The sequence below is a fragment of the Crocodylus porosus genome, unplaced genomic scaffold, assembly GCF_001723895.1.
Source record: "Crocodylus porosus isolate Cpor-Errol unplaced genomic scaffold, CroPor_comp1, whole genome shotgun sequence".
NCBI lineage: Eukaryota > Metazoa > Chordata > Crocodylia > Crocodylidae > Crocodylus > Crocodylus porosus.
In genome coordinates, this window is record NW_017728912.1 from 37,994,682 (window position 1) to 38,015,972 (window position 21,291).

The 21,291-nt window shown below is 42.3% G+C and overlaps 1 protein-coding gene across 2 annotated transcripts in view; it reads right to left on the bottom strand.

Moving 5' to 3' along the window:
• The window catches only part of USO1 (USO1 vesicle transport factor), a 91,543-nt gene that overhangs the window by 47,642 nt on the left and 22,610 nt on the right, over positions 1 to 21,291 (bottom strand). For both annotated transcript variants that reach the window (XM_019534298.1, XM_019534297.1), the window contains 8 exons: positions 18,937 to 19,037; positions 14,092 to 14,194; positions 13,859 to 13,914; positions 12,752 to 12,872; positions 6,494 to 6,672; positions 4,597 to 4,737; positions 3,163 to 3,251; positions 1,689 to 1,843 (listed from right to left, as the gene is read on the bottom strand). In XM_019534298.1, coding sequence (XP_019389843.1) covers positions 1,689 to 1,843; positions 3,163 to 3,251; positions 4,597 to 4,737; positions 6,494 to 6,672; positions 12,752 to 12,872; positions 13,859 to 13,914; positions 14,092 to 14,194; positions 18,937 to 19,037 — 945 coding nt within the window. The remainder of the gene's footprint in view (positions 1 to 1,688; positions 1,844 to 3,162; positions 3,252 to 4,596; positions 4,738 to 6,493; positions 6,673 to 12,751; positions 12,873 to 13,858; positions 13,915 to 14,091; positions 14,195 to 18,936; positions 19,038 to 21,291) is intronic.

Sequence of the window (21,291 nt, forward strand, 5' to 3'; positions counted from 1 at the left end):
GATCTCTGTGGGGCGGGGCAGGGCAGGGCGTGGAGCAGACTTCGGCAGCGATGGGAGGATGCTGCATCAACCTCAAATTTCATCACTGCTCCACTCCCAACAGCGCCACCACCAGCCACCCAGCGCTGCCCCAGCTCTTCCACCACCTCTGACTTCTACGACCTTGGAAATGTCATTTAAACATCTTTGCATCTGGTTCCACTTGAGTAAAAAAGGGGTTGATACCTTTGGGGGGAAAAAAGCTCTGAGGTTTACAGTTCTAAGCATTAAAAGCTATATTGTGAAAACAGATTGGGCATGCCAGAAAACTAACTTTATTTAATTAAAAATTAGTAAGACAGTATTTCCTGGAAATTAATGAGTCCTGCAACTCAGCCAGGTAACAGCTTGATACTAGACAGGCAGATAACAAGTGTTGGCTCAATTAGCATTTAAATATCCAGCTCTTATCTTTTCTGAAAATACGGTTCTCATTATACATATTTAAAAATCCTTCAAATTAGTAAATTGCTCATGCTCAGCTTCATGTCTATAATGACAAAAGGAGAGCACAAAACCAGATATGCAAAAACAGATCAGTGACCAATGGCATGAGCGAGTAGTTAAAGAACAAGAACAGGAAGAGGGGGGTGGGATGGCATTAATCAATAAAGAGTTTAACTTCACTCCCACCATTTTACTGGTACATCCCTTCCTCTGAAGCAGGAAGGCTACCTTTGTCCGAGAGGCATGAGTATTTTCGGCATGCTTGAAAAACAGTAACAGGGTAAGATCAAGGATTTTTCTCTAACTAGTCAATGCTATTTGACATATTGTACAAAAGAACATGCATCTGTGCCATTTCCTAGCCAAGATGTTGCGTCTCTCTCCAAATCCTGAGCAATCTAGTTTTCAGCTTCTTAAGAATTCAGTCTTAATAGGAAACTGTTCCTTCCCTATTCCCCAAATACCTGTGAAATTCTAAGGTTTAAAAGATAGTACCTTAAAATTGCTAAAAATACAAAACACTACCTGTATCTTTGCTCTTTGGCAAAAGTGATTTGATATAGTTTAGAATGGAGTATAATGAATAGACATCCCATTCAGGAGCTTTAGAGTCAGACACTTAAGCACAAATAACCACTTTGTTACCAGACCCAACTCTTAGAACTTAAAACAGACATCTAAGTTTTGAGGCTTGTGGTCTTGTAGCTTTAATATCCATTCTGCCCCCCTTAAGTTCAGTTCAAGAACGGCAATTACAACATTCTTTTCATGCATCATAAAAATCACTTTATAGGCAGCATTTTATATCTCAATTCAGTGTGATACCTAAATAAGTAGTGTTTCAGAAGAAACCTTATGATGCATTCAAATATTCATAGATTTCACAGACATTAAGGCTGGAAGGGACCTCAGAAGATCTTTGAGTCCAGCCCCCTGCCCCAGGGGCAGGAAGAAAAAAATATATATGTAAAAAAATGTATACATGTGAAAAGGCACAGTTTTCTTAGGGTGTTATCTTTTATTGGACCAACTGCATAATCGGGGTAGTTAAAGAAACTTTCAAATGCAAGACATGTCTTCATCATGTCTGACTACTCACCCTAAGAAACCCTTTCTTTGCATACTCCCTAGAGTATCATATGTGATACAACTATATGCCAATGAAGAATTTCCCAGTTTCTTAAATTTTTCAAGTAACTTACCATCAATGGTGGATGGTAGAAGCGTTGAGACAATTTCTCCTTGTCCTTTTTGGTTTTTGTACAGGAAACACTGGAAACAATAAAGAACAGCACAGCGCAGCACAAACGGTTGTCTTTCATTTACCATTGACATCAGAAGAACTACAATTGCAGGCCTGTTTTGAAATGAAAGAGAAAGACCAATAGAAGCAAGTCACAGATCAAACAACTGTAGTTGCCTACAAGATAGGGTTCATGACTGGATCAGCAAGAATACAGAGCCTAGATATAAGAATATGTATTGACTGCAGTGAAACACTATTAGGGGTTGCTTACATATAGAAATAGCAAACAAAATTCAGTGCAACTTCAAACTGATACAAGGCACACATGAATCACAAAACAGTCAGGAACTTTATATTTACTGTTCCATCTTTGCTGAAATATACATTAGTATCTATGAAACGCATTCCTTTTGAAAATGCAGTTTAACAATACTATTAGTATTTGAGAAGTGCATCCTCTCAAGATAACAAAAAAAATCCCTAAGTGACAATAGCAACTTCAAGGGTGTCAGTTGAAAAGTAAAATTTCTATTTGTAAAGTTTCAATGTTTTGGGGGTAATTAATTTGATAAAAAGTGGCTCTCCATTTTATGATCACAATAAGCTAATGCACATCAGCCCTGTCTATAAAACACTGCATCAGGCTGTTTTAGCAGTTTGAATGCAAAAGACCAAAGCCAGAGGGTCCCATATCTAGATTGGTTAGCGACACATTAAAAACTGCAGCACAACTACTGGAACCAGCAAGGAGAAAACTGCTCTGAGAACCCTCACAGAATGTCAGTTCACGTCTTAGAAGTGGTTTTTTCTATTACTTGCCATTCGTTTTAGAAAGCAACAGTTCTGCTTCACAAGGTTTGTTTTCTTAGGGGTTTTTTTGTTTTTTTATTTACTTAGCATGTGTTCTGTGGAATAGTTTCCCCTGGGTTTCACATATCACCCTTAATCTAAATAGGTGTCATCTTCTACCTACGTGTCTAATCTCTTACATCCCTGTGTTCACTCATGGGTGGTAGCAGTTTCTCTTAATTTGGCATCTACAAATTTCATTAAACAATACTTTTTTTTTTCTCTCCCACACCTGACGATGGCATTCCTAGTAATTCCTATACACTCCAACTAATGTTAACCTGATTGCCCTGCCATTACAAAGCTTGAATTTGATTCCACATATGGTAACACTAAGATATTAAATAAAACACTTCTTGTGATTTCAGACTCTTGATATGGACTCTAGTAACCTACTGTTACCCACACCAATGCATCTGTGGCAATGTTTACATGACACGCAGTAGCGTCAGGGAAAAAACTATGGCAATGGTTCTGCATAAGCAAGTACTAAATGACTGCATAGTAACAACTGTGCAGTCCACCACACATGTAGACATAGCCACTGCTAGGTAAACAATTTAGCATTTTTATTCTCCTACCTTGGTGGATTTGAAGGTGCATACACTGAGGCAAAATAATCTTGGTTCATCTGGCATCCTCGAATAACTTCTGACACTGTGTTAATGGTCTAGAAAAGGGAGATATAAACCACACAGTTATATCATAAGAATCACTAACTAAAAAAAAATGTTAATCTGGGAAAGCAAAAGACTCATTTGTACCAAAAAGCACTGTTTTCACAATGCTGACATAGCAACTTCTCATTAGTGTAGTATTTGAAGATACAAGGACAAACTAAGAAGTTTGAAAATTATTCCAAACAAAAGCTCACCAACTAAAAGCATTAAAAACAAAGGATATTTATTAAAAAGTAGAAATTATGGCTTGAATCAATCTGTGAGAACTATGGTATGCAGACAGCAGTGACCAATTCCATAAATCAGGAATGAAAGCCTCCCTCTGTTAAGGGCCTACATGTGATGGAATAGCTACTGCAGGATGTCTTGTGACACTTATTATATATGGTATTTCTGTAGCCTCGGGTACTTGAGGTGGCTTACTACTAAAAACTGGGCTGAGTTGCGTGTAAAACCAAAATCAAGTCTACAACAGGGAAAAGATGAAAGAGGCTGCTGAAGTTACATATGGTTATATTCATCTTTTGAAAGGAAACTGGTCCTCACAAACTACAGAGGCTATTACGCTTGTTCTCTAAAAAGTAGAAACAAACTAGAACTGCTTACAGCTACTTAGATATAGAAATGGAAGTACTCTAACAGTATTTCACGAAATCAGCATTTGATGAAGTGATCTTGGCCTCATAAAAGCTTGTGCGCTCTCTCTCTCTGATGCAATCTGTCAAGGTACAAATCTACTCTGCTTTCTACCTGACTTCAAACACAGCTAACTACCTCACTGCACTACCATTTCAAAGATATCTAATGAAACTGCTAAACTGGAGGTCAAACAAGAGCTGATTAACTCCACCTGACCTACCTAGTTTTGTCTGGTGAAGAATTAATTGCCCTCATCTCAAAATAGTAAGGGACTTTTCCCAGAAGCCAAAAATACCTCTATTACTGGAGCTGTGCAAGGCCAGCTTGGTTTGTTTACCGTCAGTGAAAATCATGCAGGGGGTGGATCTGAACTAACTCTGGAAATCGCTTAAATCACAGACAAGCAACATGACAATAATTACCTTCTCTAAGTTTCAAGTATACATAGACACACCACAATCTGGATTTGAGAATAAAGTGAAATTTGTTTATTACAGTTTTGCAGAATTTTAATATACAGGGACCACTCTAACTAGACACTGCTGGCTGGAAGGAAGAAAGCTGCCATTTCTCAAGCTTCTGAAATCAACCTGAGAAGTATTAAATTCATCTGATGGCTTTTGCCTATACAGCCAGCTAGCTAATCCCATGGGTTTTCCACCCCCCCCCCCGTTAGATACCCCTCCTCTTTCTTACCTCTGTCAAAATGTCAGCAGGAACTCCAGTTGCCATGAGGATTGTGCAAAGCTGCTGTAATAATCCACAGTTGGACATTGCTTTCTGACAACTGCTGGTGGCTCCAGGAGGGTTTGTGGGGGACACCAGCACTCGCACAAGCTGCAAAGAAGAGAGAGCCTTGTTTGCGCAGGAGGCAGAAAAAAGAATCACTTTGGTACCGACTCTTTTCATGCATGCAGGAAAATGACAGGATGGCAGCTATGTCAAATGTGATTTTTTTCTTGGTCAAAGGCTCAGCTCATATGGTAAATGAGAAAATTAAAAGCGCTACTGAAGCTGTGGAACAAGATTCAACAGAAAGTTACACCACCTGCTGCATTCTAGTGAGGACGTGAAGTAAACTACTCTCAAAAACAGGCCTTTAACACAAGTGAGCAGCATCTTTATTGAGACTCATTTATAAAGCTGCCATTTCATTAGAATTTTGGTGAAACTCAATGCTCAAGATTTCTTCTGAGAATATGAAATGGCTAAGCTCCTTGCAAATGTTAAAATTACATGAAGAAATTGAGCTATACAGGACAATGTACAACAGCTGTATTTCTTGTGCACACTGTTCTTTCAGTGATAGCATCTAGCTGCTCTTCAAATGACAGCATGTCCTCAGAGTAAAAATGCCCAAGTTCTACTGTTCTTAAAAGAGAAGCCTTTAGTGATGGTCCAGAAAAAAAAATTCCTAATTGGTACCTTTCCATGAAAACAAAAATCAACAATTAAAGAATCCTTCTAGTTATGAATGCACCAGAAAAAAAAAAAGTTGTGTACCTTTTATAAAGGCATCATAAATATGCATGGAGACAAATACAGTGCAGGAATCCCAAACAACTGCATCCATCTTTCCAGAGTGTTGATAGCCATGTCCTTCGCATCAATTTTAAATTAAGCGTAAACATGCTGACCTCTAACTCTTCATATAGTTTCAAATGTGAATGTCACATGAAAGGTCATAGAATCATAGAAAATTAGGGCTGGATGGGACCTCAGCAGGTCATCTACTCCAATCCCCTCCTCATACAAGAACCATCCCCAACAACAGCACTGGGCTCTTTGTCGAGCCAGGTCTTAAAAACCTCCAAGGATGGAGATTCCATCACCTCTCTAGGTAACTTGTTACAGTGCTTCACCACTGTCCTAGTGAGAACGTTTTTCCTAATGTTCAACCTAAACTTCTATTGTTGCAGCTTGAGACCATTACTCCTTGTTCTGTCATCTGCCACCACTGAGAAAAAAGTCTGGCTCCATCCTCTTTGGAACCACCATTCAGGGAGCTGAAGGCTGCTATTAAATCCCCTCGGCCTTCTCTTCTCCAGAGTAAATCAGCCCAGTTCCCTCAGCCTCTCCTCAGAAGTCACATGCCCCAGCCCCCAAACCACTGGAAGTCAAACACACATGGCTCAAAAATCAGTTTGTATACCATCTTCTATTTTTTTTAGAGCTCTTGTAAGAGCCAAACTGTGTTGTGAAATAAAAATTCACTAGACAAAGTCCCTATAATTTGGGTTAAAATTACTTTAAATAAAAACTGCCTAAAAATCATCCTGCTCCTAAGTGAAACCCCACATTACTTCTATTGGAACTATTAAAATAAGTGTTTCCAGATTACTGTAGCATTTAATAGACTTGCATGCACAGTACCACACACGATATGAAAAACAAGAGAGAAAATTTGAGGATAGGGACGTGTAATTTCCAAACCCTACAAGTTGTCAAGAGTGCCCTGAGAGGAGGTGTGGACTTCAAATACACTCTAAAGAAAAAATAAAAAGGTAAAAGCTTGCCAAGAATGAAGAAAAATGTACAGCATTTTAGAAATACACATGTGTTGCTTTTGTGAGTAGGTTATGAAGAGTTTTACCTGCAGCATTAGGTGAAGATTAGTTACTTTCTGTGCTGACCAACCACAGTTGTCATCTCCAACTTCAAACCAAGGCTTCATACGCTGAATATATGAACCTTCTTTAAAAAAATTCTGATTGGAATTGTTGTTCTTTAACAAATTTTGTAAAAGGAGAAGACAGTCTTCCACCACAATTCCTGGAAAGACACAAGTCAAGGGTTAATCGAGACAATATTGGTACCCCGTATGTAGATTAGTAACACTTTCTAGGTAGAGTAGTGCTGAATTAAGCTCCCTGGCAACAGAGTCATGGAAAGCCAAGATTTCAGAGTGTGCAACCTAATAGCCAGCAATATTTAAGAACAAATTACATCACTATCTCCAAGGATAGAAAACATTGGTTAAATGCCATTACCTTCTAAAGTGGTTAGTTTTCAAATGATTTCTCCACAAAGTATAAAATGAAACGTGTTTGTGAAGAGAACGTGCACCATGTTCTCAATAAAAATAGCTTACGGGGGTCTCGAAAAATCTACAGCATCTTGTTTAATTGTCTGAACCATGCATCACTTCTAGGACCAGCCCTCCCAGGTTTCTCTCCCACTGCAAAAATGAAATGGTTCTTAAAGAGTACTAGCATGATACAAGGTTAGAACTCTTGTGTAACACTTCTTACTGGGTAAGTCACAAATTCTGTATTCACTGGTTAAGATTTTAAGAGTAACACCCCCCACACACACACCTCATTTCAAAGTTATTTCAAAGTTATGTGAATGCCTTGGAGCTGTGACAACCTCTCTTCACACTACGCAGAGAGCCAAGGACACAATCAACCATATGCTTATAATCTGTGTTCCGAGAGGGAAAAAAAAGAAGTACGTTTAAAACCCTTGAGTGGGCAATTTTGTCAAAGAATATGAACAAAAGGTGAAAACCCTTCACTCCCTTTTTGTTCCTCAGTCACTTCATTGCTGGCCTGCTGAGACAGAGTCCTTAGGCTTATAAGATTCAAAACCTTAGGTCAGGGAGAAGAATCAGTAAGATCAGACCAGCTGTTTGACAGCTTTCCTCTCTGCCATGCTGCAGCAAGTCATGCTCACCAGTTCTCCACCATTAGATCACAGCAAATATCAAATTTGAAGTGGAGAGGCAAGAGGAATGAATTAAGAGAACATTCTGTGCTTCTCAAGTTAAGTACCGACTCTGCAAGGAGCTCTCAATTTTCTCCTTATAGCAGAAATTTCTCAGAGCATATTTATCTGCTTAATCTCTTTAAGCCTAAAATGTACTTGACATTTCCATTATGATATATTTATTATGCAGTTGTTTGAGCAATGGCCTCTCAACCTCTGTCACGCTCCATCCTATGACTCAATAACAATGACAATTTATCACCCCCCAACAGTTTGTGATGAGCAGAAATCCTGGTTTTCCCTGATAAAAAACTGCAAATTATCAGATTAACCCCCCCCCAAATTATCTGATTAAAAAACCCAAAATCAGTGATGACAATAAAAGGTCACTATTATATGTATAATAGTGACTTTTTATTTTAATCACTGATTTGGGGTTTTTTATATATATAAAAACACAATGCTTTCTTGCTATATTTACAAGTTTAAAGCAATTGGGAGCCTACCAGTGCCTCAATCATTATGATAAAATAAATTCTAAATACCTATACATTTTGGGATTTAATTTTGTGTTCTTTATCATGGAAAAAATATCAGAGCTCCCCCTAACCCCTTAGCTCACAGAACATAGGTCTAGGCCTCTCACTCCCAAGCCACAGCCCCCCAGCCCTGCTGGTGCACCTCATCTGCAACTCCCTGCCCCCCACAGCCCTGCCAGAGTGGGCCCCCAGCTGCCAGCGCTATAGGGTGAGGGACCCAGGGCTGCAGCCCCCTGCCCCCCACAGCATCACCCAAGCCCTGGCTGCTGCCTGCAGGAGGAAGTGGCTGCTGCAGTGGATCAGAGTGCAGAGCCCAGCTCCTCCCTCCCTGCTGCAGGCTCAGGCAGAGGGGTCAGCTCCTTACTGCTGTGCACAGTCCCAGGGCGGCAGGTATGACCCAGTACTGCAGGGCCTGGCGGAGAAGCTTCTTGCCGCGCAGCCCTAGTGAGGTGCCACCCCCCTGGATGAGCCGCCCATGGCCCCATGTGACTCCCCGCTGGGGCCCTGCAGTGGCTCATTCTGCCCCTGAGTCCCAAGCCCCACGCACCCCCTCAGCCCCTACCCTACCCAACCCACTTCCTCCCTCCCTATGGGGGCCTCCAACCCACTCCCCGCCTCCCCTACAGGACTTACCTATGGGAGCTGCTTTCCAGGCTACCTGGTAGCCATGTGTATGTACATGCACATGGCACCCCCTGCCTGACTGCCCTCCTCCTGCTCCCCCAGCCTGCAAAAAGCTCTTTGCAAAATTGCAAAATCTGTGGGTTTCTCAGTTAAAATGAGAAATCTACATTTTCTTTGGATAAAGGGGAAAAGCCACATTTTTATTTTTCTGTGGGGAACTGAAAACCCAGATCCCTGGTGATGAGCTGTTTTCAATACAGTAAGTAATGGGCCACATAGAAAATTCAATGGTTAATGCTGAAACCTTTTCAGCCATGCCTCATTTTATTTTGTACATGACACCAAGTTTGTTCACTGAATGCTCACTCAGCTCCATAAATTTAAGTGAAGCCCAAAGAATCTCACAAACTAGCTATTTGAGAAAGTGTTTCCTCTTCCCTCACTATATACCCATAATACATTCCAGCTTTTATACTGGCAGCACTCAAGTAACATCACAACCTATTTTATAATAAAACAGAGGCAACAGCTTGTTCATGTGTCCAAGCAGCACAGAAAATAACAATTATTTACCCTATAGTATCCCAAGTCTTCATGATATTGTATTGAATGGAGATTTGACTATGTGTGTACAAAATGAGAATATGTTCAGCAACAGCATCTGCTGGCATTGTACAGGTCCATCCTGGGCCTCTCATTTTCTCTCAGTGACCTGAAGAGTGAAGTAGTCTTAACCCTTCCTCAGTTCCCCTGCAATTCAAAGTGTGTGGTAAAAAAAGAACTCCTAAGTGTGGGGAAGGAAGGTGGGTCATGGCCAACCACACAAAACCACTGTTACTATAAGCTGTTTTGGGCTACCCAGATAAAGAATGTCTGCTTAAAAGAATGCTTATCAGGTTTGTCACAAGGTTTTTTAGAATTAACAGGGAGCAATCACAGTTAAATGGCACCTAGCCAGGAAAAGGGCTGCCTGCCAGGTGAGGAGGTGCAGTAACTTTAGATCTGGATATACCATCTGGCCCCAATGCCATGAGATCAGATCTAGTTGTTCTAGGAGTTAGGGAGGGGGCTGAAGTGACATTTGGAAAAGCTCTATGAGCCAGAACCAACTCAGCTGCTATGGAGCTATCCCTAACAACAATGGTTTATGGTATGGTGTACACCAGCAAGCCTCTATGCCACAACAGGAAAATAACAGAGTTGTAACTCAGGCCTCCACTGGAGCACAGTTTTCATATTTTTCACTGTCCTTGGGGGTAGAATTTTAGGGGGCACCAGATGGAGCAGCATTTCTGCAATTAGGGTGCAAAACCACCATTTGTAATTGGCTACCAACTGCTTCTTCAGGAGTCTGCCAATTTGTCCTCGACTCCTAGGAACAGGTGCACCAATATACCAGTTGCCTATCAGATCGGCACCGATAAAAGGGGAAATGATATTATCGGCTATCAGCTTTCTTTGGCCATTGTAGGCAATAATGGTCATCAATAATTATGCCTCTGGCCAAGGCCCTGGATACCTAGGTTCCCTCTCTCCTGTGGAGCTGGGGCCCCTGGATGCCTGGGTTTCCGTGGAAAACAGCTGGTTTCCCTTTGCAGGCAGGCAGGCAGGCAGCATTCTAGCCTGCAAATGGTATTGCTGGGGGCTGCCAGGAGACACAGGGGGTGGTGCATGCATACACATGGCCAGGAATACAGCTGGACAGACAGAAAAGTAGCTCTCTGCAGGTAAGTCTATGGAGGGGAAGGGGCGTGGGGGAAGAAAAGATTGAGGCCCTCACATTGAGGGAGAGTGGGGAAGGGGCTTGGGGTGCTGCATGGGACCTGGGGAGGGGACAGAGCCTTGAGCATCTCACCCAAGAGGCGTGGGGGGGGGACAGCTCCCCACTACTATGCACACCCCCTGGGAGGGCCACGTGTTCCCTCAGATTTGTGCACGAGGTGGATATGGGCTGCTCGCTGTGGGCTCGGAGCTCTCTGCTCTACTGCCTTTCCCTCAGGAGCTACACAACCCCTGCCCACCTGGCAGTAATGCAGGTGGCGATCTGCGTCTCCCGCTGCTGGGCAGGCAGGGGGCATGAGCCAGCACAGGGCTCCCAGGACAAAGGCAGGAGAACAGAGCTCCCCAAGCCCACAGCAGGCAGCCTGCAACCACCCTCGCCCTGTTCCGTTCTGCTTAAAAGCATCCCTGCACTTAAATATGGTGGCAGTGGTGAATTTTAGAGTTGGAGGATTTTCGATTTTTAAACAGAAAACAGGATCCCTGGTCATGGTACTGCAATCCTTCCATTCACTGGATATATTTCACCAAAGAAAAATTGAAGAGGATGCAGGCAAAACATGCCAAACAGCATTACCTACATGTATACCAACACTTGCCATAGTATTGCTGTGCATGTTGTAATGTCACAAATATTTGTGTTGTTGTCTTAAAGAATCTTTATAGTAGCAAGAATCTATTGTCAGACAGGTACACTTTTACTGGAGGCTGAGATCATCAGCGCCCCCATGACCTAGTTAAATACAGACAGTGGGCAGCCTCAACTTGTTGATGTCTCTTACAACAACAGCATCTCTCTAATCAGTCACTCATCCTAATGTGCAGATATGAATGCCCTGTTTCAACTAAGCAGCTAATGCTACAAGTCCAAATGACTGAGTGTAGACAGAAGCAACAACCAAAACATTTCAAATACCTTTGAAACATTTCCAAGAGACAACTGTGCAAATACACATGCTCTCTGAAACATACCAAAAATGATAAAAGCACTAGTCTCAGCACACAGGGCTGTGCTCCAGAGCCCAATCAGGGCACGCAGGGGCCAATCTAGCCAGCAGACTAGCCCCACACTGCTCATCTGGCCTGGGGGGCCAAAAGCTTGAGCACCACTGCCCTATGGAGAACATCTCTAACAGAGGCCCCATAGTTGCTTGTGAATGGTAGGGAGGAGGCCATTCCGCTCAGTGTTGTAGACCAGCAACAGAGATTTAGAACAGTATTCCTTGAACAAAAGTACCAAAAAGAGATCTCAGCTCCACTTTCAGTGCTCAGTGCCATGTTGATACGTAAACCTGGGTTCCATAAATCAGCATCTGTGCTAGTACAAGTACCTGCAGTGCCTTTCCACTCAGTATCACACAGAATTAGTGAGAAAGGTATTCCTTTTCCCTTTTCTTGCCACTATTTAAAAAACTCTCAGCTTTATTCCCGAGTTGATTCACTGGCTCCAGTGTTTGTCCTGCCAGTACTGACAGAGCCAGTATCAAGGCTTGAACCAAACTGATCAGCAATGCTGCCAAAATTGGCTATGGAACTGGATGTACCAATGGCTCTGGTCTACCATGGCAAATGGCAAGAAGTACCATGCTCTACAGTAGAGGGAATACTCCTTCCATCTCTGTTTTGGGGATAGCAAAAAAAAGCAAGGATTTGAAGAAAGACTCTTCAAAAAACAACCTAGGGATGAGTTTCAAGTTCAGGGAAGCATAGCAGGTCAGATATGCCAGGTTCCTTCTTACTGCCAGTGAGGTAAGGCTGAACTGAGGAAAGGACATAGCCACTATACGCAAAAGACTGTGGCAAACAGTGCATGCACAGCACTGACACACACTTTTTCTAGTAGCTGACTATGTGCAGGGACAACAACAGCTAGACTCACACTGACACACACTAAAAAGAGGTTAATCTTTGACATCTGTACTTGAAGTACCCAGACTAGAATCCCAAAATATTCTGGAAGTTGCTTATTTGTATCACTTTGTTTTACAAGAATCCTAGCTGCTTACTCAGTGCTTTTACCTACCCACGTCACCAATAACTTCTAAAAGAAATTGAATGGGAACAGCCCATAATTTTCTAGTGTTTCTAGAACTACAAAAGCTTTGAAAGCAACTCTCTGATTGAAAGAAGCATTTCTAGAGCCTTAGTTTAATCATTAGTGTCACTTGCTGCACAAAGCAGCATTCACATTTGTACCATACCTCCATCACTGTTCCCTTCTTCTGTTATGATATCCAGAAGTCTCTCAAAGGCATTTTCAAAAGCAACAATTTTCTGAATGGCTGCATTGCTTTTTGTCAATTGCTGTAACAACAAGACCCCCTTTGGGAAAAAGAAAAGAGCAGTAAATTAAAACGGTATTAAAAGAAAAACCATTAGCTTCACAAAGAAAGGTCCCCATAAGAACTGTAACACATTAACAGCTCCAACCATAGTGGGAATCACTGAACACAAAGCTGAATAGTGCAATTTACTACATTCATCAATACTACATCCACATGCACAGTTTAATTGCTTCAGTAAACTAGAAAATTTCAATGGACACAATATTGAAGAATTTATTGTTCTTAACTAAAGAATTAATGTCCCTCTACAGAGATGCATCGATTGATCAAAATGCCCCTTTCCTCTAGTTTCAAGAGGATAAGAAATGAATAACTCCATATACCATCACGTAATATGGCTGCTAGTCATACTGCACCCTAGAGGTGAGCATCTTTGCATAGTGAATGAAGCAGTTCACTTGCATGTTAACTTGGAACTCTAGAAAGAATAATAACTGCTTAAGAAAATTATGTACTTGTACTCTACAAAAATTGTGATTTCTTAAAGGTCTTCCATCCATAGTGAGGCAGTCCATTTTAACTTGCAAGTGTAAACAGAAGCCCAGAAGCAAATGTTATAAATACAGAGTCACTGCATTTGCCAAGAGTTAAAACCACAAGAGTTTGCTCCGCAGGTCTCCCGATATACTACTATGAAGGAAAGGTCATCTGCTTACCACTAACAGGTCATCGTTAGGTATGCTGTATTTCAACACTATGCACTTTGTAGCATACATGGTGCTTTGTGGCACTAAACTATCAGAGAATAGACCAGTTGGCACCAAGACCACATACATGAGAGGAACATGACATCCCATTCTTTCCCGACCTTGCAAACTTCTTTGAAATGCAGCTTTTGAAGACACGCACATAAAAGGTTGAGTGTAGCATTACAGGAATGCTTTAATGAAGAGCTGCTACTTATAAAGGATAAGCAGCTTTAGAGGTAAGGGCACAATTGGAATCTCTTTGCTCTGTACTTACATCATTCCGTATAACCTCCCTTGAGTCTGCCAGTAAATCCATGAGTCTTGACACCCCTGAAAAAGTGAGTAGCCACATGAATAAAATTTATGAACTATAAGAATGAACAACCTTTTCCTACTTGAAAGCCATTTTCAGAATTATTATAATGTTCTATTAAGAGTCTCCACATCCTTGATATTTCACTGGATTTCTAGTTTTAAAGTTAGCCAGTGGCAGACCAAACTCCTTACCCATGGGACTGACAAGAATTATCTGCTGCAGCTGAGGTCCTTGCTGCTTTAACAGTGATGTAAGTAGTTTCACTCCAGGCCAGCGAACATGGAAGTCAAATTCCTGCAAGGTCACAAAGGACAATATTAAGCAATGAACCTACCAGCTTTTCACTTCTGCAAGCAACCTAAAACAAGACTTCATAATTAGGCAGTGTGACTCGGTGCCAAACAGCCCAAATACAAACACATTCATCGTTGAGCAGGTGCCTCTCCAAACCTCTTCTACTACAGCACGTGGTCAATTTTTCATTTTTGTTTTAACAGCAACATGACCTGCCAGTCACTTCAGCTCTGTCATTGTTACCAGAGATAGCTGTTCTTAGGGCTCCTCCTCAACTCCAGCTACAACTCCAGTCTCTAAGAAACAGGTCCTACTTCTAAATCTACAGGATGTATGTAGAAAACTGCTGTATCCTACTCATCCTTGCCCATCAGGATCAGCCTCTGGGGAAAAGTTATTTCAGCAAATTCTGTCCACCTGTTAGGCCTTTTCTAATTGAGAAGGCTAAACTGCTTATCTAAAGCAATCTACACATAAATTTAAATAAACCTACTGCGGTTCAGCTTAAAACTGACTCAACCATTTTAAACTAAATAAAAAACCAGAGTGCTGATATAAGCCTTTGTATTGTTGTCACTCAGCCCATTTAAAATTCCACTTGAAGTTAACTGGTGAAACTCTCTCATTTAGACAAAACTTTAGCCTTATTTTTCTACCACCTACACACCAGAGAGTTCCTAAAGTGCTTTCGAAACTGATGTCCATATACTTCAAAAAGTCTGACAAAGGGCACAGCGAGATGCTACCTTGAGCAGGAAGTAGCAACACAAGGGGAAAAAAAATTGGATGGACTTTACAAAGGATTGAACATACAATGGAGTATTTCCAACTTTTCATGGTATTTGCAGGATTCGTATGTAGAGTAGCATATACATTTTGTATAGAAGTTGAATTCTATAGTCACATGGCCCCATCAGCAGGTTTCAGATACTGTCAAAGACCATTAAGAAGGTACATCAGTGCCCATCTCAATGTATTTATTCCTTGGCATCTGCAAATGTTATTAGGAATGCATTTTAACAATGGCATTTAAATTATTACAGAAATTGTTTCAATGTCCAGGAAAGATGCAGAGTATACAAGAGGGATACAATCGGTTTAGATGGGTTTTTGTTTTTGGAGGGGGGCGGTGCCAGGGGAACCATAAGAGACTACCAAAATAGTCTAAGAAGTTACGATCTCTAAGTTTTCTTAGTTGAATAGGAAATCAAAGTAAGATATGCAATGTGCAATTCTCACATAATTCAGGCCAAAGCCAGCAATTTGAAACTTCTAATATTTAAGGTAGATTTTGTGAGCCCTCTGAAGAAGAAAGTCAGGTTCATTCAAGGAGTCAATAAACTGGGCGCTAAGCTCTTTATACATTAAGCGCAGCTAATCACATTTCTCCTTGCCATCTTGAACCTGTAGCACTGAGGTACAACAGACTATTGTATCAACTGGGCTCACTTGTAGATTTAAGATTCAACCCTACTTAAGAAATGTGTATTAATAAGTGTTCTCTCAGTTCTGCTGCAATGTTTATATAATTAAAGTACCATAACAATCAGACTGCATTTACAGTCCAAAATATCTGGCATTTAACCTAGTTTAAATTTTATAACCTCGTTTAAATTTCATTTTAATTTTTAGAAGAGAGTTTCAGCATCTTATACAGAAGCATCAGAATTACAGTCTTAGGGGTTTAGCCCTAACTACTCTGTAGATTTTAGCTTTTTACTACAAATTAAGTTTTTGTTCTACATATTAAGCCTTTAAGTAACTTTTACTGGCAACTGAAGTAAAACCATGCTCCAGTGGTTTATTATCCAGATGAATGCATGCCATTAAAATTACATATATTTTTATGTGGACAATAAACTGCTGGAGCATGGTTTTACTACAGTTGCCAGTAAAAGTTACTTAAAGTTTTAATGATGTGCAGAACAAAGACCCAATTTGCAATAAGAAACTAAAACAGGGGTGGGTAATTATTTCAACTGGAGGGCCACTTAATGAATTTTGGTGAGCTGTTAAGGGCTGCACGTATAAAATCTTTCAGAAGATATCATTTTAACGAGTTATAGATAAAAAAAACAAATCATACTTAAAAATACATTAATAAATTAATAAATCTAACATCTACTATTACAGGGGTAGGTAACCTCCAGCACGGGTGCCAGAGCATGGCACACCAAGGCATTTCACTTGGCATGCACGCCTCAGGGAAGATGGCATAAAGGGGCCGGAGCTGTGCTGTCACAACAAGGATTGGGCCCCAAGCGGTTCCCCCACCATCCACTCCTGGCATGCCAATATCTTACAAGCTGAGGCTGTGGGTGTTTTTCGCATTCTGCCCAAAAAGTTACCAACCCCCATAACTGTAACATATGTTAACTTTATTTCAAAAAATAATTTATCCTGACTTGTTTTTGAGTAGTGTATATAGAAGCAGTTGCATAACAGCTCAAAGAAAAGTCTTAATCCTGTATACTGTGTGTGTAGGGAGGCAGGTGTGTACATGGGGGTGGGAGAGCTACCCATGTGCTAGGTCCTGGGAGCCAGTTGTGGGGGGGGGGGGCAAGGGGCACATGCGGTAGAGCTTGCCCAGGTGGTACAGGTACGTTTCTGCATAGGGCCAAGCCCTGCCTGCGGCAGCCTGTGGCATACTCCTGCCCATGCCTGCCAACAACACTGCCTGTGGCAGGGCAGTTTGTGCCTGCCACTTTAAGACCTTGGGCCAAGCAGCCTTTTTAGAGCTCTGGCTGTCCGTATAAAACAGGGAAGTTCGCTGCTGGCAAGCAAGCAGCAACATCCTGGAGGTAAGGGAGGCGCTGTAAGGGATGATCAGGAGGCTCCTGGTCTTGGGCATGACCTAAAATAGCACCCTGCTAGGAGAAGGTGGCCTGGTGGGGCTCTCAGTGGCATGGGAGCCCCCAGGAAATGCCAAGCCAGTTACGACCTTGGTGAAAGGCGGGTCGGGGTGCCTTAATCCCAGCTCCCACAACTGGGTGGGTCACCCGCTGGTAGGGTCCTGAGGACAGACCCCAGGAGTGGGAATGGGGCTAGAGACTCCGACCTGATCAAGACTACCCTCGACTGGTCCAGGCTGGGGCCAGGACCAGAACAGACAGAAGGGCCAGGCGCCCATGGTGAGGGACACTCAGAGCTTGGGGGGTCTGTGGGGCCCAACTGGCCTTGGAGGTGGGGCCAGGACCTGTGTGGCCAAAGGTCCCGGGGCAAGGGACAACACCTGAGTGGGGAAAATAGTTTTAAGGAGCTAGTTAGCCTGAATGAGGGCAGGGTAGGCCGTCTAAATGGAGAGATCTCAGAGGGGTTCTGATAGGAGGATTCTGGGGCCCAGTGATGTGGATAACAGCTGGATGCCATCTGCAAGGCATGGGCTGCAGTATAGGGGAGGTACGGAGGTGCCGATAGTGCCCCCTGGCATTGGGGCAGCCTCCTGCTTAATTAACAACTATTAATTAAATATCACCAAGGCATGGCGGGCGAGAAGGTGGGCAGTTTGGGCGGGCCAAAGGTAAATTGGCCCCGAGAAGGCCCCTGTTACACCGCCACAGCCCTGGCCAGCACCCACAGCTTCCCAGCAGGTCTGCTGCCACTATTTCTGCAGCCACGTGGGTACTGCTTGGTTCTGCCCACTGTCACCAGCTCTTCCTCTGCCAACTACCCCTGCTGCACCACTCTGAACAGCAGGCAGTGTGAGGAAGTGGCAGCAGCCATGGGGACATGTGCCAAGCAGCACAAGCCTAGTGCAGCTAGGCACAGGGAAAAGTTGCAGCTAGGCGACTCCTGCTGCAGTGCATGGGGCTCTAATTCCAACTCCCAGCCACTTCTCATGCACTCCACCCACCAGAGTGATAAGCAGCAATCCACAGGCAGCCAAGGGGGTTGAAGGCAGCTGAGTGGGAGCTGGAGCTTCACGCGCTGGGGCAGGAGACACCCAGGTGCAGCTTCCCCCACACCTGACTGGACATGTGATCATTGCCATACATCCCTACCGTCACTGTTGCTTCCCTGCACTACCTATTGCCTGGAGTAGTGCAACAGGAGAAGGAGCCACTGGAGATGGGGGAAGCCAAACAGTACCTAGACAGCTGCAGGAGCAGCAGAAGCAGCCCTGCCAGGAAGCTGTGCATGCTGGCAAGGGCCGGAGCCATTGGCAGGTGCAGGGTGGGAACGTAGTGCAGACTACCCCAAGCAGAAGCAGGTGGGGCTCAGCCCCACGCTGAATGCCACAGGGGCATCTGCAGGCTGCAGACAATCAATTGGCAGGTTGGATCCAGCCCACAGGCTATATTTTGTCCACCCTTGGACTATAATCTAGAGTGATTAGGACCCCTAAGACTGTACTTCTGATACTTCTATGCAAGATGCTAAAAATCTTATAAAACTTAAAATAAAATTTCAACTAGGTTAAATGACAAATATTTTGAATTCTGAGTACATATAAATTTTAATGGCATAATTTCATCTGGACAATAAACTGATGAAGCATGGTTTTACTACAGTTGCCAGTACAAGTTACTTAAGGTTTTAATGATGCGCAGAACAAAGACCTTATTTGTAGTAAGAAATTAGAATCTACAGACAGGTTATGGTCAGTGAATGAAAATCATGGATCATAACTGAAAGCTTGATGCAAGATACCCTTTTGTGCAGGAACACTGGCAGGTTTCTCTCACTGCTGATATACACAAAGACAACATTAAAAAAATTAAAGCACCTCACTACTAACTCACCTCTAAAAGGGTCAACAGGAGGGTGATGTTTTCTGACTGTTTAATGAAAACTTCTGTAAACCGACTTCCCAAATCATCAACTTGTTTTTGGGAGTTCTCTTCTGTAACATTCAAATACAACTTGTTACAAGGTAGGATTAATGTAGTTGTAGAACTTCTCTTGCGAGGTTATAGGAAGCAAGCACACACACACCCTGTGTAAGGTACAAAGACAATGAAGACTCAAAAAAATCTGTAAGTCGTGTTAAAACACCATGGCTCTGCAGTAGAGAATTAAGTATTTCTGTTCCAGAAGTCTTAACTGTAAATGAGGAGCTAGATTACCTTAAATAACAGAAAAATCAAGAATCTATCAAGTAAAGACCCAACTCAGCTTCCACTGAAGACAACATCGACCAATATTGAAAATAAAGATTCACAGGTTGAAATCATTTAAAATATATTTCTTTAAATATTTTACCAGAAATTGTTTTGGTCACATCTGTTCAGACATACCAATTCTCACCTGCAGGACCACACGCTATCAAGTAAAGACCCTGGCTGGGGTCTTATAATCCTCCCCTCCCCCAGTGCTCCTTCCTGCCCATGGCAGGGGGTCGGACTAGATGATCTGTCTAGGTCCCTTTCAACTCACTGATTCTATGATTCTATGCTAAAATTGCTAGTAATTTTATGTCTCAAGTAATAAAACTGCTTTCAGAGCAGAAAGCGTCTTCCTTTTCAAATGAAAGAAAAAAAGCTCTAGTGACTCAGTCTGTATACAGTTAAAGTCAAGTCAACAATTAAGAGGGTGTCACACATACTACTTGCAAAGGAAAAGCAGATTTATAGTTCACACTTACAGATTTTTAGTTCACAGGTAAAAGCATCTAAACCTGGAAGTGCAAGCAGCTTCTTTGCTCTTGGGAAGGGATTGCTTTTTCATTTCCATGCTTAAAAACCCCAAAAGAATCAAAAAAGGGTAGCAATTTTCAAATGGATTTACTGCAAATCATTCAGATCCAGATTTATGCAAATTCCTTAAGTGTAATTCACTATCATCCTGTTACCTAGCCTTCAAAAAACTTACTCAAGATGCACAAGGAGCTACCTCTTATTTGGAATGTATGTGATGCATAGGACTGTAAAAATATTAATGATGGAAGAAAAGTATTCCAACAGTCTAAAAGGAAACATCAACATTATTTTTTGCATCATGCATATTTGTTTATATTGACAACCCAAAAAGGTAGTCATTTACAGCAAATACTTAGGGTTAGATATTACATTTCTGGATAATTCAGGAATGTTCACTGGAGGAATTTGCCAAGTGATGTCAATCTGTAGGCTGACATGGAGTTTGCCACCAGGGCCATGTCCTTTGTTACCCCAATGTGGACTGCCAAGAATATACCCCAACCATGCCACACCTGATCACTGGACCTTACATGCACAAAATAAATATGCCTGTGAGGCCACTCTATAGTCACTCTTAGGATCCATCTCCAGCATTTCTGAGAAAAGCCAGAGTAGCCTCCTTAATATTATTTTCATATTTGAGGCTTATCAACAGGAATGGGTGCATGAGGTGCACTTGCATGCATCTCATCCAGAGCACAGTCCTGCTGTGATATAGATATAGTCACTGTTATTCATGGAGCTAGAGAGAATCCCATTTAGCTAAATGCACTATCATTCATGAAATAAACTTGTCACTGGCTCAAATCCAATGCAGTTCAATAGCCACAGAAATTCATCCCTGATGCATGTTTCACTGAGGTCACAAAACAGGCAGTGTGCTTCTCCATCCATTAGGTAGGAGGGGTTACTCTCTCATAAAAATCAGTTTGAAAATAAAACTTACTCACTAGTTCCATTAGATACAGAAGAGGTGAATGCACATGAGCTAACCCTCTTAAAGTTTGGGCATACCTAAGCACACTGGGGAAATTTAGAAATAAAAAGAACTACATTCATCAGCTTTACACTACAGTATAGAAAAAATAGCTTTTTGAAGACATTTGTATTCATGACAATCAAGGCAAAAATCTTTGACTTCGCAAGTTCTCAGCATGCTACTAAGAAGACAATGCATGCCAGAAATCCCCCAGGGGCCAGCTGAAGCACACAAAAGCAAAACCAGAAGTCCCACCATGCTTAGATTTTAACCACTCTACTATTACAGGCCTCAAGTGTCTCCTTCCTGCATACCGAGGTCCCTTCCAGCCCTAAGTTCACCAGAGCGCCCCATGGGATGACGAGGTCGAACGGTCACAAACTGCTGCAAGACCGTTTCAGGCTGGACATGAGGAAGAATTTCTCTACTGTCCGAGCCCCCAAGGTCTGGAACAGTCTGCCAGCGGAGGTGGTTCAAGC